Source organism: Primulina tabacum, chromosome 13, assembly GCF_025594145.1.
Source record: "Primulina tabacum isolate GXHZ01 chromosome 13, ASM2559414v2, whole genome shotgun sequence".
Taxonomy (NCBI): domain Eukaryota; kingdom Viridiplantae; phylum Streptophyta; class Magnoliopsida; order Lamiales; family Gesneriaceae; genus Primulina; species Primulina tabacum.
The window spans coordinates 33,593,522-33,615,856 of record NC_134562.1 but is presented as its reverse complement, the minus strand read 5'-3'; the positions used below and the strand labels follow the sequence as shown (position 1 = coordinate 33,615,856).

The 22,335-nt window shown below is 36.2% G+C and overlaps 3 protein-coding genes across 3 annotated transcripts; 2 read left to right on the top strand and 1 right to left on the bottom strand.

Annotated features, from left to right (window-relative positions):
• Window positions 1–7,051: 7,051 nt before the first annotated feature.
• Window positions 7,052–10,975, top strand: LOC142522404 (oligopeptide transporter 3). Its single transcript, XM_075625777.1, has 6 exons — window positions 7,052–7,634; window positions 7,912–8,009; window positions 8,489–9,058; window positions 9,319–9,574; window positions 9,661–9,843; window positions 9,924–10,975. Exons 1-6 carry the CDS (start codon window positions 7,137–7,139, stop codon window positions 10,539–10,541), a joined length of 2,223 nt encoding a protein of 740 aa, XP_075481892.1. The 5' UTR covers window positions 7,052–7,136; the 3' UTR covers window positions 10,542–10,975.
• A 1,930-nt stretch (window positions 10,976–12,905) lies between these two features.
• LOC142523245 (acyl carrier protein 3, mitochondrial) lies at window positions 12,906–15,126 on the top strand. The gene is made up of 3 exons (XM_075626972.1): window positions 12,906–13,057; window positions 14,432–14,639; window positions 14,802–15,126. The coding sequence occupies exons 2-3, from the start codon at window positions 14,433–14,435 to the stop codon at window positions 14,991–14,993; spliced, it is 399 nt and encodes a 132-aa protein (XP_075483087.1). The 5' UTR covers window positions 12,906–13,057; window position 14,432; the 3' UTR covers window positions 14,994–15,126.
• On the bottom strand, window positions 14,859–17,557 carry LOC142523246 (uncharacterized). Its single transcript, XM_075626973.1, has 2 exons — window positions 17,195–17,557; window positions 14,859–15,724 (listed from the first exon to the last, which is right to left on the bottom strand). The coding sequence occupies exons 1-2, from the start codon at window positions 17,451–17,453 to the stop codon at window positions 15,423–15,425; spliced, it is 561 nt and encodes a 186-aa protein (XP_075483088.1). The 5' UTR covers window positions 17,454–17,557; the 3' UTR covers window positions 14,859–15,422.
• Window positions 17,558–22,335: the final 4,778 nt, after the last annotated feature.

Here is a 22,335-nt window from a genome sequence, read left to right as displayed (position 1 = left end):
CATGACAGAGGAACAGAAATACCTCGTGAGTTTAGTTTACTTCGAGTCGAGAGACACTCTCTGCACGCTTGCCATAAAAACATCTTCACCTTTGGAGGAATCTTCAGCTGCCATAATCTGCTCCAACTTCCTGGGACTTTGAGGTTATCATGCTGTATCAATCTCTCCATCAAGATCCTGTATGCAGATCGCACATAATACTTCCCATCTTTGTTAAACTGCCAAACACGCATATCAGGACTTTTATTGAAAGTTAGAGGAATATTATTTATCTCTGTAACATCTCTACTACTAAACAACTCCTCAATGAGCTCATGATCCCATGTCTTTGTGCCTGGAATCAGAAGATCATTTCCTGTTAAATCTTTTAAATCACTATTCATTGGTGTTTCGATGTGCATATTGTTAGAGTCTCGTAGCCAAGCTTCTGACCACACATTTATATGATGTCCATTCCCAATTTTCCACCTAACCCCTCTCAGTAAAATTGCTCGTGAGCTCCAAATACTACGCCACACAAAACTTGGATTATGTCCCAAATTTGCATTTAAAAAATTCCCTCTTAGATAATATTTAGCTTTGAAAACTCTACTAACCATAGTATCTAGATTAGATAAAAATCTCCACCCCTGCTTCTCAAGCATAGCCATATTAAAACCATGTAGGTCTCGAAACCCTACACCACCAAACTCTTTTCTCATGCACATCTTATCCCATGCAAGCCAATTGATACCTCGTGATCCAGCTTGTTTCGCACCACACCAAAAAGAATTTAGCAGTCCTCTGCAATTCATCTAAACTCGACGCAGGGATTAAGAAAATATTCATACAGTAGGCTGGGATAGCTTGGCCAATTGCTTTCACCATAATGTCCCGACCTGCGGCTTTCGCCGCCATCGCTGGACTTTCCTCCAAACTCTATCTTTCAAAAAATTAAACACAGTCTTCTTACTCTTTCCTATCAATGATGGAAGTCCCAGATATCTTCCTGTATTTAACGGCTTTGAAATACCGATGATTTGGGTTAGGTTGTTTTGGTCTCCTCGGGGACATTGGACTAAAAACTTACTGTGAGACGGTCTCACATATCATATTTTGTGAGACAGATCTCTTATTTGGGTCATCCGTAAAAAAATATTACTTTTTATTGCTAAGAGTATTACTTTTATTGTAAATATTGGTAGGGTTGACCCGTCTCACAGATAAAAATTCGTGAGATCGTCTCACAATAGACCTATTCTCAAAATTTAAACAACTTGACACATATTTCTTGAAATTTGAAAGGCCAATTTAAATACATCATTAGACCAATTGTTGCAACATTTCATATCAATTTTGTAATAGCTCATTCATGACTGATAATGACATTAAAATGAGCTGTAACAGCCTTAAAATCATGACTATTCAGCTGGTCTTAGTCCCCGATAAATACCCCAATAATTGAGAAGAAAAATCACACCAACATATCACTCAAACATTAGTATTTTTGAGCGAGAAGAGCAGCAGATTTCGTGCCCCTTTTCTGATCAATTTCGAAGCACTCCAGTAGCTGAAGTTCTGTCCAAGAATCGAGCAAAGAGCCGTTGTCAAAGGCCAAGTAGATACTGCAGCTTTTGAGCATCGAATTCTACACAAGTCCGATAGTTCAAGATCCTTAGTGCTCGACCATTCCAGCCACGTTTAATTCCACAAATGAGTAAGTGGGCATACAATGTCTTGCATGAGTTTATGCTTCGGTAGAAGCACCGAAAGATTGACCGTCCACTTGATTGATTGATTACTTGGATCCACTAATTTCGGATAACATATTTGGTCACACCATCAATGATAGAATTATTTTTTAGATTGATAAAAATTAAATTTAAAATAATTATTTTACTTTGAAATGCGATAGATACTGTGATTTCTGGGAAAAAATAATAATTAATATTTTAATCTAATTTGTTTAATCAATGTGAAGATGGAAGAATATATAAATTGGGGTCGTATATTAATTTACGTTAGCCTCTTGGGCCCAATTATAGTACGTAACCAAATGAAATCCACCAACACGAATGGAAAATTGTAGGATTTCCAACAGAAATTAATGGGGTGGACTCTTTAAGCCCAAATTTTGAATCCGGATGGCTATAAATTCAACAATGAAAATATATGTTTATCCTATAAACTATCTATTCTAGGCTCTCCATGTAACACATTTGATTGCATTTTTTTACCATTGTTATAATTGAGTTCCGAACTCGAAATCATTCGATGAAATTTTTTTATCACCGGTATTCACGTATTATTTCCAAGGGGTCTCTAATTAAATTTCACAGCGACCAATTGATACTTACATTACAAAAATATTCTAACACACTATATGCTAGCTTTATATCAGTTGTTCCCCGTTTCATCATTAAATTGAAAGATTTGAAACTAAAGGTAATAAATTTTCAAACCTAAGATTTAAATTTATTGTCGATGACTTATAATTAATCTGACATCAATGTTTCAAATTTGTAACAAGTTCTAGTGCTAGAGATCCAATTTGTAACAAACTTTTTCACCATTTTAGAAACAAATTTTTTTAAAAAAACTATCACGTGTTTGAATATTCTTAATATCATACATAAAGATTTAACTTGTTATAAATCCATAGCGATGAGCATTGGCAATGATATGAATCTGACTCTAATATTATATTAAGATCGAAACTACATCCTTAGATTTGTAATCTTGGAATTTCTTGGGTTCTCACCAGAAACGTACGTAATCTAAGTTCAAAATCAAAGATGATGCGTACAATTATTGTTGCATCGATCGTTTTCAAACATCCAATTATGACGTGTACCCCCCACAGTTCCACTTTAGAAATTTTCATACATAAAACATAGCTCAGAAAAAATGTGGGGATGGAGCAAGTAGCCGCCACTCACTGTGCTGTCTTTGCTCCATGCGTTTGTCGCTGCCATCCTGACATATTCGATCACGACTTTCATGCAAGTCTACTCTTAGTGGTGAAGGCAGCCAGGTGGGTCTATTTGCTGCCTGCCAACTATATATTTTTGTTGTAAAACTCACTCACTTTATTATGTGGCGAACATGTTCAATTAATTCACAAACTGATATATAGAGCATAGACTGAACACATGTATCGAATGGATAGAACCAAAACTCGGGAAATTCGAGTCGATTAAATCAAAATTGTAGGAAGCTGCATCCAACTTCCAGAAGGTAGAAGTACAATCAGCTCGGTCAGCGTGCACATGTTAGATAAGAGGTGTGCCATGAGAAGTCTTGTCCCACATTGGGAAATGTGTCAAATAAATTCTTCTTTATTAGCTCAAAGTTTGAGCTAAGGGTTTGGGTCCCAAGGAGCACCAAAAGTTTTTGGAAAGGGGAAGACGCGTTTCTTGATCATATTAATTTTTTTAGACAAAATTCATTAAGAAAATAATTTTTTATTTTCGAAATAGTGTCTCTTAGACCAAACAGTATGTCCTTAGCTTGCGTCCCATGTCTATAACTTGAAAGTTCAAACATACTGTTGTTCGCTGCTATCCAGAATCTGTTGTGCTGCGCTTTTTGGATTAAGTCGTTGAGTCTTAGAGACGTTTGCCGCCAACGTAAAGCACTAGCATATGAGCAAGTCGTCTTACGGACAGATGATACATCCTTGCCCTCGACTTATTGTTATTCGTTGCTGCACGTTATTCAGAGTACCAACAGCACCATCATTAGATAAGTTGATGACTGAATCGAATGCATAGGATCACTCTTTAAATCCCCTTTTTTTATATTTTCTATTTCTATTGATTCGGGTCAACTTGAGCACTGTTGCCTGAACTCGCCAAAACTCGAAGTGGTTTGGATTTCTGTCAACAAAAGCTAGCTTAGTGGTATTTTGATATGAAATTAAAGTAGTTGTATATCATATGTAGTGAAGTAGCGTTGACAATTCTCTCAAGTGTAGGATAATCAGCAGCTTTTTTCTGATTGGTACCCACCAACTGAAAAGTTGGGTACACAATGTTTAGCACAATTGGTGGGGGGTCTATTCTGTTGTCGACTAGTCAGATTCCGGACAGATTCTTATCAGACTTTGATCTACTGGTGCACCTCTGGCTCCTCTTCTTTCTCACCCACATGTTATTGAAGTGTTTCTTTCTTGGTGAATTTTAGTATTTGGAATTTGGATTATCAACTCATGATGTAAATTTTTCTATGTTGTAGATGAAACATTATAGACTAACATTCAATAAATTATCTCTCTATTTGGTGAACTTTGTACTGACTTGAGCGTCGGAGTGACTACGTCGAAAACCCTTCCGATGCCCCACTGACATTATCTTGTTGAGGGTGTGCAGATTGTCTGACTCGGACAGACCAGGCCAGAGCACCTGGGCAGATCAGACCAGAGCACTCGGGCAGACCAGGTTAGACCACCCAAGAGATCATACCAGGTCATATTCATCTCATCATGTCAATTTCTTTACAAGGAAAATAGACTTCTCTGTTCCGATAGATTGTCCACCCAGACTCACTTAATCTACCCGAACATCATCAATAAATTTATTCAAAATCTTCGTCTCAATTTCAAAAAGTCGTATAATCAAGAGCATAGACCAAGATTCTTTTGATAGCCAATGTACGAACGGTCAGCCCATTTTTTCTTCTAAAAAAGGGCACTAAGAACAAACTCTGCTGTTTAAATGAAACACACTTGCGGCACGTACTCGTCGTCAGAACTAACGGTCCCGTCTATGTTGTAATAAGTGAGTGAAAGCCATGGTCCCCCGGTGACGGTGTCAAGGGTCCGTCAGTACCCTGATTGAAACCCGATATACGTGTCGGGTCCTACGTGGGTTGGTACGTGCGACTGCGGTCCAAAAGTGTGTCAGGTCCGGACCAATTGTGGCGCACACACGCCCAAAAGCAGAAGGCCAAAAAACACAAACTTTTTGCATTTTGGTCATCTCCCCTATTACTTAGTCCAACGTATTCCACTTTTCTTCCCATGTAATCATGACTTAATTGGCTAATTGCTGCAAAGGAAAATGATAACCAGAACTTATATTATTGTTAAAAGAAATATTCAATATACAAATTATTAAAATATATATCATTTTTATTGTCTATAAATCTCTCAGTCGGATCTAGTATTTAAAAACTTGCCAAGTGTTGGTTTCTTTATTCACAAGATTTGAATCCCAACACTTGTTTAATAGAAATCGATAGGTAAATAACTTTCCAATTTCACTTCGAGTCACAGATAAGATAATCGTGGTGTTGCTAACTTGAGCTGAAGTTGAATTCACAGGACTCCTCCGTTGTACAATTGAAGAATAATTGATGCTCTAAAAGAAAAGCAAGACGAGTGATATAAGTAAGAGATAACAAAGATAAAGCTCGGGAGAATTTTTTAAAGAACTCGAAAAGACGAATCATTGTTGTTTCACTGTTTTCGTGATGTTTTGGATACATTTGAAGACAACACTCGTACAAAGTGTTGATTGAAAAAATGTTTTGTTATTTCGAATTTCGGTCACACATATTTGCATTATCGTGTTCGGTTTATTTTTGTTATTGATATTTTAGGATGCAATTTAATTCTTTACTTGTTAAGAAAAATAATTTTTTTTTATTCACTAGTATTTGTTTTATAAACTCGATATCTTTTTAGTGATTATTTTACCCTGAAACATCACACTAATATGTTCACTTATGTATAATTATCTATGTGTTACTTTTAATTAAATTTATTTATTTATGTATTATATTATTCCACTGCATGTTGTCACAATGTATTGCATTATCCGAAACAATATTTATATATGATACACACATTTCTTACCATTATGTTGAACAAAGTTTTTACAACTTATAGATTTGAAATCAACTTGAATTTTACCATCCAAGCAATATAAAAAATTTGAAATTCATCGTCTCAAATTCATCAATTCAAACACAACCTTAAAATATAATAATAGAGTATAAGATAAAAAAAAACATAATATTTGTCCGAATTAATCCTTCCCTCTTGAGTTCTGTTGGTGATTAGTACGGATTAAACTAAAGGTAGGTTTAGGGGACCAAACAAATAGGTTATGTTTGGTTTGTTATTAAAAGCAAACTCAAATATTATTATTTTATTTTTCATCGTATTTTCCACAATTATTTCACACTAATTATATATATTTCGAAATTGACTACAAGCTAAAAGAAAAGATTTCACCCTAATCTCCCAACAAATGGCATAGTGAATATAGTCTATATGAAAATAAAGGTAAAAACTCGTGTGAGACTGTCTCACGGGTCGTATTTTGTGAAACAAATATCTTATTTGGGTCATCCATGAAAAACTATTACTTTTTATGCTACGAGTATTGCTTTTTATTGTGAATATCGGTAGGATTGACCCGTCTCACAGATAAAGATTCGTGAGACCGTCTCACAAAAGACCTACTCAAAAATAAAAGGTCCCATATCAATCAAGGTGCTAGCTAATGATATAATTATAGCATAAAACAAGTGTGGGAAATATAATTTCATCATCTCATAAGTAAAATGTTGATTAAAAAAATTATAATTAATAATTTACTCAATAAAACTTAACACTTTGTTTTTTATATCCTAATAAAAAGATATATATAACCTTATTTTAAACTAAATAAAAGGCAAATTAATAAAGTGGAGATTAAAGAAATGAAGATAAAGTGGAGTATTAGTACAATTATAAGTTAATTATATAAAGTTGAATCAATTTTCATTTTTGTTATCAAAATTATACAAATCGAATAAACCAATTTTTTAAAAAAAGAATTTGTTAATTATATTCATTTTGAATGATTGTAGTTGATTTAATATGTTTTGATAGAAAGGAAAAAAAATTGATAAAATTTCCCCAATTGTTATAGAATTTTTATTTTTATTTTTATTTTTATTTTAGGGAAATAAACTACAAAACAAAAAAAGTGGCCAAACAAGCCGCTAGCCATCAATAATGGCACTTGCTAGCTAATAGTTATTCTTCTTCTTCTTCTTCCATACTATGTATATATACGTAAGTCACCCACACGAAGCAACAACAAATGTATTATCGTAGAGCAATATATCATTACTTCCAAGTTTAAGCTCTCACAAACAGTAGCTTAATGGTATCCAACTCCGCCACCACCAAATCCGCCGCCAACGGTGAGGAGGCGGCCGAAGATAGATGCTCCGTGGAGGAGGTGGCGCTGGTGGTGCCGGAAACCGACGACCCGACTCTCCCCGTTATGACATTTCGTGCATGGGTCCTTGGGATAGCCTTGTGCACGATCTTGATTTTCTTCAACACATTCTTCATATACAGGACGCAACCCTTGACTATCTCCGCTATTCTCATGCAAATAATGGCGCTGCCCCTCGGCAAGTTCATGGCGGCGACGCTGCCGAAGAGGAATTTCACGGTGTTCGGGAGGTGGAGCTTCAGTCTTAACCCGGGCCCATTTAACATAAAGGAGCACGTGATTATAACGGTAATGGCCAATTGCGGGGTGTCGTATGGCGGCGGCGATGCGTACTCGATTGGTGCCATAACTGTGATGAAGACTTACTATAAGCAGAACTTGAATTTTCTATGCGCTCTTTTAATTGTCTTGACAACTCAGGTACGTACGCAAGTGTGTTGAAATATTTTGCTCGAGAGATTCTTTAAATGTTTTTCTTTACTACTTATGGCTCCAATCTTGTTCTTGGCGTCTCTTTCTTCTCATTATGTAAAATTTTGGAGAAAAATCGAATACCTGCTATAAGAAAATGGGTCTAAATCTCTGTCATTGTGATTAATTGATAAAGCTTTGGACTTTTTTTCTCATTGTGACTTGAATCCAAGATCTGAAGTCCTAGTAAAGCTTTGCAGTTTAGCCTCTAATTCGTTGATCGCAGATGGTGGGATATGGATGGGCTGGAATGTTGAGGAAATACTTGGTGGATCCAGTTGAGATGTGGTGGCCATCTAATCTTGCTCAAGTTTCTCTCTTTAGGTTTGCTTTTGTCTTTAGATCTTTTTGGATAAGTGTTTCATTGTGATCGATGCATGATTTGATGCTGTTATTTGGTTCGATCCCCAATGCATTCCCATAAAATGATTCAGACTTTATATGCAACTTTTCTTGATAAAATAATAAAATTTTTGTGGATCATGCATATGAAATTTTTGTTTTTAGAAAAAACTAGATATAAATTTTAATTAGAGGCCTGATCAAGACCTCATCAAACTGTAAGACGACGCTGAGTATCATCTTTATATATGTTGAACCAAGTTCAGTGGACGATATTCCCTTTGAAAAGTATGATTAATGACTGGAAAATCAGTTCCAAATTCTCCAACTGTTACATTCCAAAAATAATGCTTATAGTGAAGATTACTCATCAACTAGTTCACTTTTACGTAGCAATCAACAAAGAATCAAATACTAGCTAGTTGTGCTGAAAAATTGTGTTGTCACGTAACCTTTTGCAGGGCACTTCACGAAAAGGAACCCAAGTCAACAGACATGACAAGAATGAAATTTTTCCTCATATTCATGGCCGCCAGTTTTGCCTATTACTTATTTCCTGGATACCTGTTTCAAATTTTAACCTTTTTCTCTTGGGTATGTTGGGTGTGGCCTCATAGTATCACAGCCCAGCAAATCGGTTCGGGATACCATGGTCTTGGTGTCGGTGCCTTCACTCTTGACTGGGCTGGCATTTCTGCTTACCATGGCAGCCCTTTGGTGACACCCTTTTATTCGATTCTGAATGTTATGGTCGGATTTGTCATGTTTATATACATCATCGTCCCTGTATGCTACTGGAAGTTCAATACTTTTGATGCTCGGAAATTTCCCATCTTTTCAAACCAGCTGTTTACTTCTAGTGGACAGAAATATGATACTACCAAGATTTTAACCCCACAGTATGAGCTTAATGTTGCTGCTTATGATAACTATAGCAAACTCTACCTTAGCCCGCTTTTCGCCCTCTCCATTGGATCAGGGTTCGCAAGGTTTACAGCAACTCTCACTCATGTGGCCTTGTTTCATGGCAGGTTAGCTACTTCAGAAATTTACTATCAAGTTCAGATACGAAAGGAACTAACTTAAAAACGTAGAAGTAGTTTTATGTTTAAATATGGCAAGTGAAAAAATATATTCTTTATCTTTTTGAGAAAGAAGGTCAGCAAAAACGTAAAAATCATATTGTCTGGTTTTTTTATTTTTGTTTTTCTCAAGTGCTTTCTGAAAATCCCAAAGCACTTTATATCATTTGAAACTCATTCAAAAGCCATTCTTGATGTATATTGTGTAGTGATATATGGAGGCAGAGTAAATCTGCTGTAAAGAACATTAAACTAGATATACATTCGAGATTGATGAAAAGATACAAGCAAGTTCCTCAATGGTGGTACCTGGTTGTATTAGTCGGAAGCATGGCGTTGTCCCTGATGATGTCCTTTGTGTGGAAAGATGACGTGCAGATTCCATGGTGGGGGTTGATACTTGCATTCTGTTTAGCTTGGGTCGTAACTCTTCCGATTGGAGTCATTCAAGCCACCACCAACCAGGTAATAAACGACTCGTTTTTCCCTATAAATCGTAACCTTGTTTTTGGAGGAAGTCGAATTCATACTTTTAGTGAAAAACCATGCAGCAACCTGGGTATGACATAATCGCGCAGTTCATAATTGGCTTCATACTCCCAGGAAAACCAATAGCGAACCTTCTTTTCAAGATTTACGGGAGGATCAGCACAATACACGCTCTGTCTTTCCTAGCCGATCTCAAACTCGGGCACTACATGAAAATCCCACCTCGATGCATGTATACAGCTCAGGTTTACACACCAGAACTCACTTCATTTCTCGAATGTGACATAACTTATTTCTTTCATAACAAAGTTTCCTCTTTTTCCAGCTGGTGGGAACACTAGTTTCTGGTGTAGTGAACCTTGGAGTCGCGTGGTGGATGATGGAAAGCATCGAGAACATCTGCGATGTTGAGGCTTTACATCCTGAGAGCCCCTGGACGTGTCCCAAATTTCGAGTCACATTTGATGCATCCGTCATCTGGGGTCTCATAGGACCGGAAAGACTATTTGGAGCAGGAGGAATGTACCGAAACTTGGTCTGGTTGTTCCTCATAGGAGCTCTGTTGCCACTTCCTATTTGGATACTGAGCAGAATTTTCCCCGAAAAGAAATGGATTCCCTTGATCAACATACCTGTTATATCTTATGGGTTCGCTGGAATGCCACCAGCAACTCCCACGAATATAGCTAGCTGGATTCTGACCGGAACCATATTCAACTACTTTGTGTTCAAGTACAGGAAAGAATGGTGGCAGAAGTATAATTACGTGTTATCTGCTGCATTGGATGCTGGAACAGCTTTCATGGGTGTTCTGTTGTTCTTTGCCCTGCAGAACGAGGGAAAGATTGTGAAATGGTGGGGATCGAGTCCAGACCATTGCCCTTTGGCTACATGTCCCACTGCACCAGGGATCGTAGTTAAAGGGTGCCCAGTTTTTAGATAAAAAAAAATGGCTTTAGATTATAAGTTTTTTACGAAGATGCAACTAAAGTTGTGTGTCTGCGGCCGGCACACATTTGACGTGAAAGATGAAGGAGATACTAAAACTTCTTGTACAAAAGCTCGACTCGGTTTTGAATAATTGTGGTTCAGCATATCTCAAATCTAAAAACTTTTTTTTTTCCAGCAGCTACTTACAATATTCTAGAACTATGATGAGTTACTGATAAGACAAGAAAAGCAAATGCATTATATTTGTGAACAAATATATGTAGCGTTCTATTTGAGATTCATATGGATACATGCACATCAGTAAGAATAGTACATTATTCGATTATGAGTTCTATCACAAGTTCCTGTAATATGGATCTTGAGTACTAGGATGAAACTGCGTTGCGTTGCTTTGCTGTCTCGGACAATGTATTGTTCATTTTGACACTGATTGGTTTGGTTGATTAGATAGGTATAATACATGGTTCAATCAACTATCAACACATACACCAAACACTACATGAGTTATGACGCAATTACACTATAAAAACCTTTTGTATTTAGCATAATAAAAAAAAGTGTGATAACATAGGGATGAATCCATCAAATGCGGCCCAAACTCTCGGTCCATCTCTAAGGCCCACAGGTGAATGGCTCATGACAAGGCCAGGTATTCTCCTATAAATACCAGGTTTGAGCGTATGATTATGCATTCAATATATTGTTTTCAGCAGCATTCTTAGCTGCTCCCCCATATATCCTCAGTCTCTTACTTGAGCGTCGGAGGGACTACGCCAGGATACCCTCCTGGCCCCTTCTAACGGTCTTATTTGTGATTTTAAGGCCCAGGGTAATTTTGAAAATCGCGTTTGAACTAGTGACACTTGCTGAAATCGGACCCTAAATTTCCCGTTAATATCAAAGTGATTGGTTATCATTGTAATATTTTGCACATTTGGATAGAGGGAGAGATTTAAAGATAATGTTGGTGTAATGATAATTTTGATAAAATTAAAATGCCCGATGATATGCAAGAATAAACATAAATTTATACTTATTTTCGAGCTAATAAAATAAAATATATATTTTGTTCACTCAAGTTCCTATTTTAATTAAACACAGTCGATTTTATTGAACATATCATATTGAGTATATATGTCATTGATATCCATTTATATTTCGATTGAGGTCCTGTTATATGATAGTGTGTTATGTCTTTAATATTTTTGGACACCCTCGATTCGGTCCGACTTAGATAGTTGCACGCATCGAGAGTACAATCATATCCCCAAACAAGGTCCACTAGAGCATAGATTAGCTCGAGCATATTATATACGATTGTTGATTGTTGATCATTTAACCCATGATATCTTGTATGTGTTCATGTATTACATTCATGTATAGCATCATTGCATTTTATATGTTATATTTCGTGATTTCTCTACGTCTCACATTGGGGTTCTGACCTCTTAGAGGAGGCTGTCGTATTTTTGTGTGTGAACCTGACAAGTAGTATTTCAGGTGCTCGAGAAGAAGCATCATTAAGTACCAGATCTCTTTGAGTGGCTCAGTTGTATCTATCAGATAGTATAGTATAATATAAATATGTGTGTGTGTGTATATATATATATATATGTTGTAATTGTGTCTGACCAACATATTTTATGTTAATTGTGTTTATTGATGTTGTATGTTGTTTAGTTTGAATATTTGATTTTTTTTGTATGTTCTATTTAGAGAGACGTCGTGTCGAAATTTTATAGTGACAAACAAAAAAGATTAAGTACCATACCAAAATTTTAGGTACCATCTAAAAATATTATTGTTAAAATCAAATGTGCGGATTCGGTCTATACCCTTTTCAAATAGAGAGCCCGCTAGAGAGAACATTCTATTATCTTTTATTATTAAAAATAAAATAAGTAAAGTTACGAGTGGTGAAGCTTTATATGTCTTGGTTTACTATTAGAAGATTGGTCAAACTGGCTAAAAAGCCTAGTAAAAGTAAGACCTTGTCGAGGAAAGGAATAGCGATAGATTTCTATAGAGCATCCCGGAACAAGCAGATTCAAATTTTAACTCATTTTTCTATTTTTTACTAATTAATCATGATTTTATGTTAATAAATCATGTTTAGATTAACGAATCAACATAAAATATGTAAGGGTGGATTTAAAATCCATTCAACATAAATTAATCAAAACAATCAAATAGATTTGAAATCATGAATTTGAGACCACTAACTTAAAATCCCTTGATCTGAATGCTAGATGATTATTTTCCAAAAACTTAAATTGAAAAGGATCGTTTCTCATGATTTCCCCGTATTTGGACCTCGGAGGAAAAAAATATGAGGTTCGCCTATTCTGACGAGTTTTTTTAGGGAAAAAAACGGCTTGTGATGGGTTTATCTGGGCCGTGGCAAGTGCTCGTTATCCATTTTTATAAGGAGCAGGCCCTTATATTCTACCCTCCCCTCCGAAATCGTTCGCCTCATTTGTATTCACCTTGAGACAATATAACAAACAGGTGATGACTCCTTGCTTATCGCATTTCTTACTGCATTTTTTTTCCTTTACAACTTACTCTGTTTGATTCGTTGTTTTACCAGTTCAATTCAATATCCATAGCTTTATTTATCGGCGTGATCGTGTGTGCATTCTCGAAATTTACGCGCGCGCATTCTCTTCTTCTTTATGTGTGTATTGGTGTAGTATACTTGCTTATGAATTAGTACAAGGCTGCGACCTTGTTAGTTCCTCCAATTTTGAGTGTGGAACGAACATATTTGTGGTGTTTTGTAGCTTCATATCGCATGAAAGGGTGGATTTTATGTTAAGAATTACCGTAAGGATGTATTGGGATTATACCGCGGATATGGTTTTCTGTGCGAGAATTTTCTGGCAGCCTTGCACGAGTAGTATGCTTTAGTTGAACTCCTCGATTGATCTTCATGGAAGCATATACTGATGAACATAGGAATGATTTTATGCTACATGAATGCGATGCTCTGGATTTCTTGTCAAGTGAAAGGCTGGGACATAGTTTTCCTGGTATTGAAATTTGTGTGTGTGGAATGGATATTTTCTGTTAGTTGTCCCACATCGGTTGGATAAAATAACCGGAAGTTGTATATATGGTCTTGGACAATCCTCTTCCCTTGAGCTAGATTTTGGCTTTTGAGTTAGTTCCAAGTTCAAATCTTAACATGGTATCAGAGCTCAGGTTCTACCGTTATGTTGTTGGACTGCCCATAGTTGGGTCACCCGTTCTGCCCATAATTGGGTCATTTGTAAACTTCACGCTCCAGATGTTCATTCCTGGACGTGAGGGGGTGTGTTAGTTGTCTCATATCTGTTGGATAAAATAACTGGGAGTTGTATAAATGGTCTTGGACAATCCTGCTCCCTTGAGCTAGCTTTTGAGGTTGAGTTAAGTCCAAGTTCCAATCTTAACATTTTCTTGCATAAATGTTTCTTTTTTTAACATAAAAAAGGTTCATTGGAAGAAATTTTAAAAATTTCGATCGATCCTGGATTATAATCCATTTCTTACCATTTTATGCCATGTTAGCCATTTTCCTCGGAGCTTTCTTTGTTTTTTTTTCTTTTTTTGCTTAAGCCATCCACAAACCTTATTTGCCGTTGTTTAGCATAAATTTTGTTAGCTTCACTGATCTTTTTACAGGTAAAAAATGCAAAATTTGCGTGGGTTGATCCATCCTGGTTTATTCTAGGAGATCATTAGGAAGAAGAAAGCCATGTGCTCATTAATGTTATACTAGCATTATTATATGAGCTTTACTGTATTTTTTTATCCTTTTGTGCCTAGGCTATTCATGAATTTAATGTGCCGTTCTTTCACACAGATTTGAGTATTTAGTTTCACCAATTTTTTTGACAGAATGCTAAATTTGCGTAATGCTATCTTGAATCGTGTGAGAATTGGGGTCTATTCAAATGGGCGTTCGAATAGAGAAGATCTGTATGGCATGTGTAGGCATGTGCAACTGCTCCGTAACCACAGCACTGCCGCAAGCACTGACCAAGATCAGCTGATCAATCGTGTTATTGGGTTGGTAAAGAAATTTGACAAAATTGATGAAGCTAAGGTAATAAGCAACACATTCTTTCTTGTGCTGCTATTATTTTCCTCTAAGGATTAATAATCCAACCAGAAGCACCCTTTGTGACATGCTGAATCTAAAGTGTGTGAGTGCATGTTTCTAATGATAGGAAAATGAGTAACATACTCTTCATATCACACTTCACAGGTCACAGAAACGGCAGATTTTCAAAAGGATTTGAGCCTCGACAGTCTGGATAGAGTTGAACTTGTTATGGCTGTTGAGGAAGAATTCTCTGTTGAAATACCTGATGCAGAAGCAGATAAGCTTAATTGCTGTGCTGATGTTGCGAAATATATTACTTCTTGTCCCAGTGAGAAAGTTTCGGAGACTTCTTAATTGTACTTATGGGGCAAGTGATATAGTTAATTGTACTAATACCCCATTTATGCAAGAATCTTCCAAGCTACGTGTGTTTCTTTGTGTGCTATATTGTCATTGTTGCCGATTCAATGGTTTTTTTTCCTTTTTATTTTGTGTATTTTATTCACAAAATTAAAATGAATTTAATCTTTCTTGTAGTTATAGTATATTTGCACACTGGATTTTTGTGTTTGTTGAGAAGTTCCATAGTGTATCTTATATTCAACCAAACCGGCCACACTGTACATCAGTTCTCTCTCTCTCTCTCTCTCTCTCCATTTCAAGTACACAGCTTTTCATCCTACTTAAAACAACCCTTTGAAGCTTGTAATTCTGTACAACTAAAGTGTCGTCTGCACGAGCTGTGAATATCTCAATAGGCTCCAACTTTGTATCTTGCTTTCGTTATTTCCTCCCTTTCGATGTTTTGAATATCAAGTGTATGTTATGTGTCGTATAAGTACGGATACCTTCACCTACGGATACAAGTTTTATTCCTTTGTGTTTCCCTGTAAAAGCTTGTCTGCAGGAAGAACTCTTTGGGAGATGAATGGCTTTAACAAAGCATACTTTTTCCAAATTCGGAATTGCATGGAGATGAGATGGAAGATTGATTTTGAATTCTCCATATTTATCTGTGCTACCTTTGGTCATTGTTTTCTTTGTTTTCCTCCCGCTTGTACCACAGAAAACAGCCACTGAAGCACCTGCAACAAATATTAACTCAAGGTTTGTTGTTGTTATATTCCTTTGTGTAATCTCATACTTGAGTTACATATCCTCGATCTTGGGTGACATAGCATAAGGTGATGCATTCGAAGCCTGTCCATGAGTTTTTCTTTTTTTAATTTAAGTTGAGGAAGTGATTTGTTACACTTGAGTCACTGAGACTTAGTTTTAAATTTCGATTATTGTACCAGATGATCTATAAGCTATATTTGTGTCAATTGGGTCTCGAACCCGAGCTGTTTTAAAATAAAGGAAAAGAAACTAAAACTTGAAAAGTCGTCACTTATCACAAGGTTGGGTAGCTTAACGCTCCATATAGAAACCATACTTGCACGTTATTCTTTTGATTAACTTGTTGATACTTAATTTAAAATAGTATCAACTTAGTAATTATGAAATACTGGAACTTTAATCACGCCAAATGGTTAGGAAAAGATTAATAATCATCGCAATTTGGCGGGAAATATGACGCAGTATAGTTTCATGGCAAAAACTTGTGTGAGACGGTCTCATGGGTCGTATTCTGTGAGACGGATCTCTAATTTGGGTCATCCATGAAAATGTATTACTTTTTATGCTAAGAGTATTATTTTTTATTGTGAATATCGGTAGGGTTGATCCGTCTCACAGATAAAGATTCGTGAGACCGTCTCATATCTCGTTTGCTTGAAAAACTAAAAGATCTAACAATAATTAAAACAGAAGATTCGAAATACTTCCGATCAATATCATCAATCCTTTCCCACGATCCCTATTCCCTACTCCTAAAATATTAGTTTTTTTTTTTTTTTTGGAAATATCGTTAGTTAATTTCAAAATATTTGTAAGATTAAATGCAAGTCTTTTTGCTGTATTGATTGAAATGCATTTATTTAGGATAAATGATTTAATATAATTAGTGAGCTTTGATACACTTTGCGTGTTGTACAGTCTTTTTCATAATTAATTTAGTTTATATTTAAATGAGGGTCATATCATAATTATGAAAAAAATACTAAGAGACTAAACTTAAATTTTGAAATAATAAATTTTAAAAAAGGAGAAAACAAATAAAATGGAAGTTGTTCAATAAAATGAATCAACTAAAAGTTGAACCTATTGACTAACTTATTAGGAAATCTCACATTCTCACTCTATCCAATTTAGTTGAGCTACATGCATTTTGCATTAAAAACTTGACACTGTATTAATAATACGTTGGTGTAAGAGTAATTTTAGAATATTAAAAAAAAAAACCCACCGAAACTATTCACCATCTCCCTTTATTAATAATATATGACACACGATGCATTACACTAACTAATTTAACAGAAAGGGTTTTTAGTATTGAGGTATTAGCTTCGTAGGATTTGCTTGTCAACTCGGGTGAGGCGTTTTGGAGAAAAGATCAATACAAAATAACACTATACATGCAGAAATAGTTGATATTGAAGAATAAACTAACTAACCCGAGACTGGATTTGGATGGACAGAAGTTGTTCTGGCATTTGCAGCTGTGCTTTCATGGCAAAGAAGTTTGCCACTGATCACAACAGTAGAGAGCTTCTCTTCTCCATAACCAGCCCAGTTAACCAACACTTCATCGACTTCTGTACGCGTTCTTCCGGCTGATATCACCGGAGTTTCGATCAGAATCATGAATAAAACAAATGTTGAGAAAACGATTGCCCACATCTTCATGAATCCGTGGAGAAAAAGAGTGATCATCTCTGTGTGTGTTTTATTTGTAGGGCTTAAATTTGTGTATAAGCAAAGATGAGAATGAAGCGAAAATGAAGTCGAAGCTACTCCGTTTTGGCTTGTATATGTACGCAAGGGACGTCATTCCAAATTACGATCTTGTCCTCGATATATATGTTTCTTGATTGAAGAAACTTAAATTTAACTATGGCTTCTCAGGTTCTTCCATTAGGACCACAAATCTTTAAAATAAAGTAATGGAGACGTGCAGTTGCGGAATTCGGATAACAAGACGACTCAAGTTGTAGTGAAAAAATATGTGTTTTGATATCTAGAAAATAGGTAAGAGATATAACGAGTGTGTTACGGTAAAATTTGAGACAAACATGAGAAGATGTTGGGATGCTTTGCACTAAACGACGCCTAAGTTGGAAGTTGAGAAATGGAAGGCTAACTGCTTAGGTTGGTGGCCTAATACCCTTATCGAATAAGCCTCGTTTTGTTAACTAAGCTAAATTTAAAGAACGCCATTTCCTTGGGTAAACGAGCAAATATTCAAGTATATATGTAAGTCAAGCCTGTCCCAACTATTCTACATCTAATATATATATATAACATTATTTTAAAAAATTTAAATTATTTAAGATTATTTCATATTATCTTAAGAGTGTAATTTATTTAAAATTAAATTTATTATCAATTTGAAATGAAAAAGTACAACAAAAGTACAACGAAGGAAAAAATTCACAGTTTCATATAATTAAAAACAATATATAAATTAAACATTATGAAATATCTAAAATACTAATTCACGGATTTGAGTTATATTACGTCTTTTTATAAATTTTTATAATTTCATATTTTTATTATTTTGTTCTTGATCTACAATAATTTATTGGATTTTTTTGTTATCACGACCTATGAATGCATGATGTATTCGATAATAGTTTTAAATATCACTATTTGTTCAATATAACATTTTACTCAAATTATATAAAAGATTAGAGTTATAAATTATTATTTTTACTTTTGATGTAATCACCAATATTATAAAGATCAATAAAATTGTTGCTTCTCTGAAGTCGTGTTATTTTTACTTTGTGAACTCCTCTCTATGATGCTTAACTTATTAGCACACGCATGTGTATTACCAATTGTATGATTGTTTTTTTTGTTGGTTAGTTAGATTAGTTAGCTGGTTTTATCTTAGAGTTAATTAGTTAGAGTTGGTTAATTACTTCGTTAGATATAAGTCCTCGATTAGCATATATATACTGATTGTACAGACTCAGGAGTTTTGATGAATGAGAATATAGAATCTCATCTTCACGAGAAGTCTTTCTCCCATGATTCAATATGGTATCAGAGCAAAATCTCGCTCCGCTCAATCAATAATTAATCCTTCGATTCAGAGCTTCATCACCAGCACATTCTGGAAATCGGTGTGCAATTTCTCATTGATTCGATTGGATCTCACGGATTGAGGATAAGCTGGATCTCACTTATTGAAATTGACGGTAATAATCTGATCGATATCTTCATCTCCAGTAATGGCACCAGTGACCAATGCATCTGAAGATTCCATGAGTCCCTATTACATACATCACTCCGATAGCCCAGGGCTTGTTCTTGTTTCTCAACTGCTAACCGGCGACAATTTTACGTCTTGGCACCGAGCTATGATTATAGCCCTATCGGTAAAGAACAAACTAGGCTTTGTTGATTGATCAATTCCGAAACCAGATGATCCAATACTATTAAACTCATGGAAACGCAACAATGGAATTGTGACATCGTGGATTCTCAATTCGGTCTCAAAGGAAATATCAGCAAGCATAATTTTCACAGACTCTGCTTTGGACATTTGGCAAGATCTCAAGGAACGATTTCAACAGAGCAATGGTCCAAGGATTTTCCAGTTGAGACGTGAACTGATCAATCACCGACAAGGACAAATGACGGTAAGCACATATTTTACAAAACTTAAAACTATCTGGGAGGAACTCAATAATTTCAGGCCTCAATGTATATGTGGAAACTGTTGCGAAGGAGTTAAGAAACTTGAATCACATCATCAAATGGATTACGTGCTCACATTCTTGATGGGGCTCAATGAGTCATTCTCTCAAGTTAGAAGTCAGATTTTGTTAATTGATCCTTTGCCTTCAATCAATAAAGTGTTTGCCATGATAATTCAAGAAGAAAGACACCGTCAACTTGGTTTGCAATGTGCGACCACTGAATCAGCTGATGGAATGGCATTTACAGTTAAAGGTGAGGCCACCAAGTTTTCACCCGCACTCAGAGGCGAAGTCACCAAGATTTCATCTGGAGGCATGGGATCTGTACTCAGAAATCAGCCAAGTACATCCTCTGGTAGGCCTCGTTTCAATCCAAGGACTTACCCGAAAGAACGTCCTTTTTGTTCTGCTTGCAACATGAATGGGCACACCGTGGATACATGTTACAAGATACATGGGTATCCACCAGGTTTCAAGTTCAAATCTCGCAACCAATTTTCGACTCAATCCAACTCAATCAATCAAGTTTCAAATAAGTCTGATATATCTGATGGTGCGATTGATGATGTTGGAAACAAGGCTGGACAATTTTTTCAAAGTCTAGATAAGAATCAATATAGTCAACTCATGAACATGTTCGCTAATCATATGTCTTCTACCATCTCCAAAGCACACGAAGAATCTGGATCATCACATGCTTCAGGTACATGTTTTTCCATATCTACACCACATCCCTTACTGTCTTCATTGTGTTGGATAATGGACTCAGGAGCATCACATCATATCTGTTCGAATATTAAAGATTTTATTTCCTTGAGACATGTGCAACACTCAGTGGTCACATTGCCAAATCATACACAAGTAAATGTTAAGTCATGTGGGGATGTCAAGATAAACGACAGATTGATCATTCGAGATGTTTTATTTGTCCCGGAATTCAAATTCAATCTATTCTCTGTGGGATCTTTTCTTGCTGATACTGAGATGCTTGTGAGCTTTTCCCAGGACCAATTTACGATCCACGATCCCAAGCTCAGGAGGACGATTGGCAAGGGTAGACGTGTGGATAATCTATACGTCCTCGAAGCTGTCATTCCATCAGAATTTCCAACAAACACTATTTTTGTGCAAGTGTGGCATGACCGTCTCGGACATCCTTCTAACAAGGTTCTGGAATGTATGCAAGATCAACTTCACTGCCAAAAAGTTAATATGGATAACAATAATCCATGTTGTATATGCCCTCTAGCTAAACAGAAACGATTATCTTTTGTCTCGAATCGTAATATGTCTTTACTTCCCTTTGAGTTGATACATTGTGATATATGGGGACCTTTTGCTACCCCCACCGTACATAATCAAAGATTTTTTCTTACCCTTGTGGATGATTGCACGCGTTTTACTTGGGTGTTTCTTATTCAAAACAAATCTGATGCATCACAACTCTTTTCACGGTTCTATGCTATGGTAGAGACACAATTTAATACCAAAATCAAAGCCATAAGGACTGACAATGCCCGTGAGTTAGCATTCACAGATTTAGTTCATGCTAAAGGAATGATACATCAACACTCTTGTGTTCAAAGACCGGAGCAGAATTCTATGGTTGAAAGAAAGCATCAGCATTTGTTGAATGTTGCAAGATCACTGTATTTTCAATCGAGAGTGCCTATTCATTTTTGGGGAGAATGTGTTTTGACAGCGGCATTTTTTATCAATAGAATTCCTTCTACTTGGCTCAAGAACAAAACGCCATTTGAGTTGCTGTACAAGCATTCTTTTGATTATTCAACACTTAAAGTGTTTGGTTGTTTGGAATTTGCTTCCACACTCCCAGCTTCAAGGGATAAGTTCCAACCGCGAGCAAGGATGTGTGTTTTCATGGGATATCCTCCTGGTATGAAGGGCTATAAGATGTATAATCTCAGTAATTCAGAGGTATTTGTGTCAAGAGATGTGATATTTCATGAAAGTATATTTCCCTTTCATTCGGTCAACACATCAGAATCATTTGTGGATGTTTTTCATGATCTTGTGCTGCCCACACCAGTTAGTGATCCCACACCAGCTCCTGGAACCATTTCTTCTTTGAATGATCATGTTCTTAGTCCTATTGCGGTTGAGGAGGTAGACACTCGAGCCACCCAATCTGTATCTCCATCCACACAAGATGTTGTACTAGTTCGAAGATCATCTTCCAGGATTCCTCATCCTCCATCATATCTTCGAGATTATCACTGTAACTTGTTGACAACACACTCCTCTCCTGAAGTTTCAATCACATATCCATTAAGTGAATACTTATCGTATGACATCCTGTCTCCACAACACAGAGCCTTTGTTCTTAACATATCAACGCAATTTGAACCAACATACTATCATGAGGCTATCAAATACTCACATTGGAAAGAGGCTATGAACGATGAACTCTCGGCTCTGGAAGAAAATTGCACGTGGTCCATTGTACCATTGCCTCCAGGCAAGCATACCATTGGATGTCGTTGGGTATATAAAATCAAATATACCTCAGATGGCTCAGTTGATCGTTATAAGGCTCGGCTAGTGGCTAAGGGATACACTCAACAAGAAGGCGTTGATTTTTTTGAAACGTTTTCCCTGGTTGCAAAACTTGCTACGGTTAAGATTCTCTTGGCCCTTGCTGCTGTCAACAATTGGTGTTTAGTTTAGCTAGACGTTAATAATGCCTTTCTCAATGGAGACTTACTCGAAGAAGTCTACATGGACTTGCCTCTCGGATATTCAACAGCAGTGTCGAAGTCTATGGTTTGTAAGCTTCATAAGTCCTTATATGGACTCAAACAATCATCCCGACAATGGTACTCTAAGTTTTCTCATTCCCTCCTTGAATTTGGCTTTGTCCAATCAAA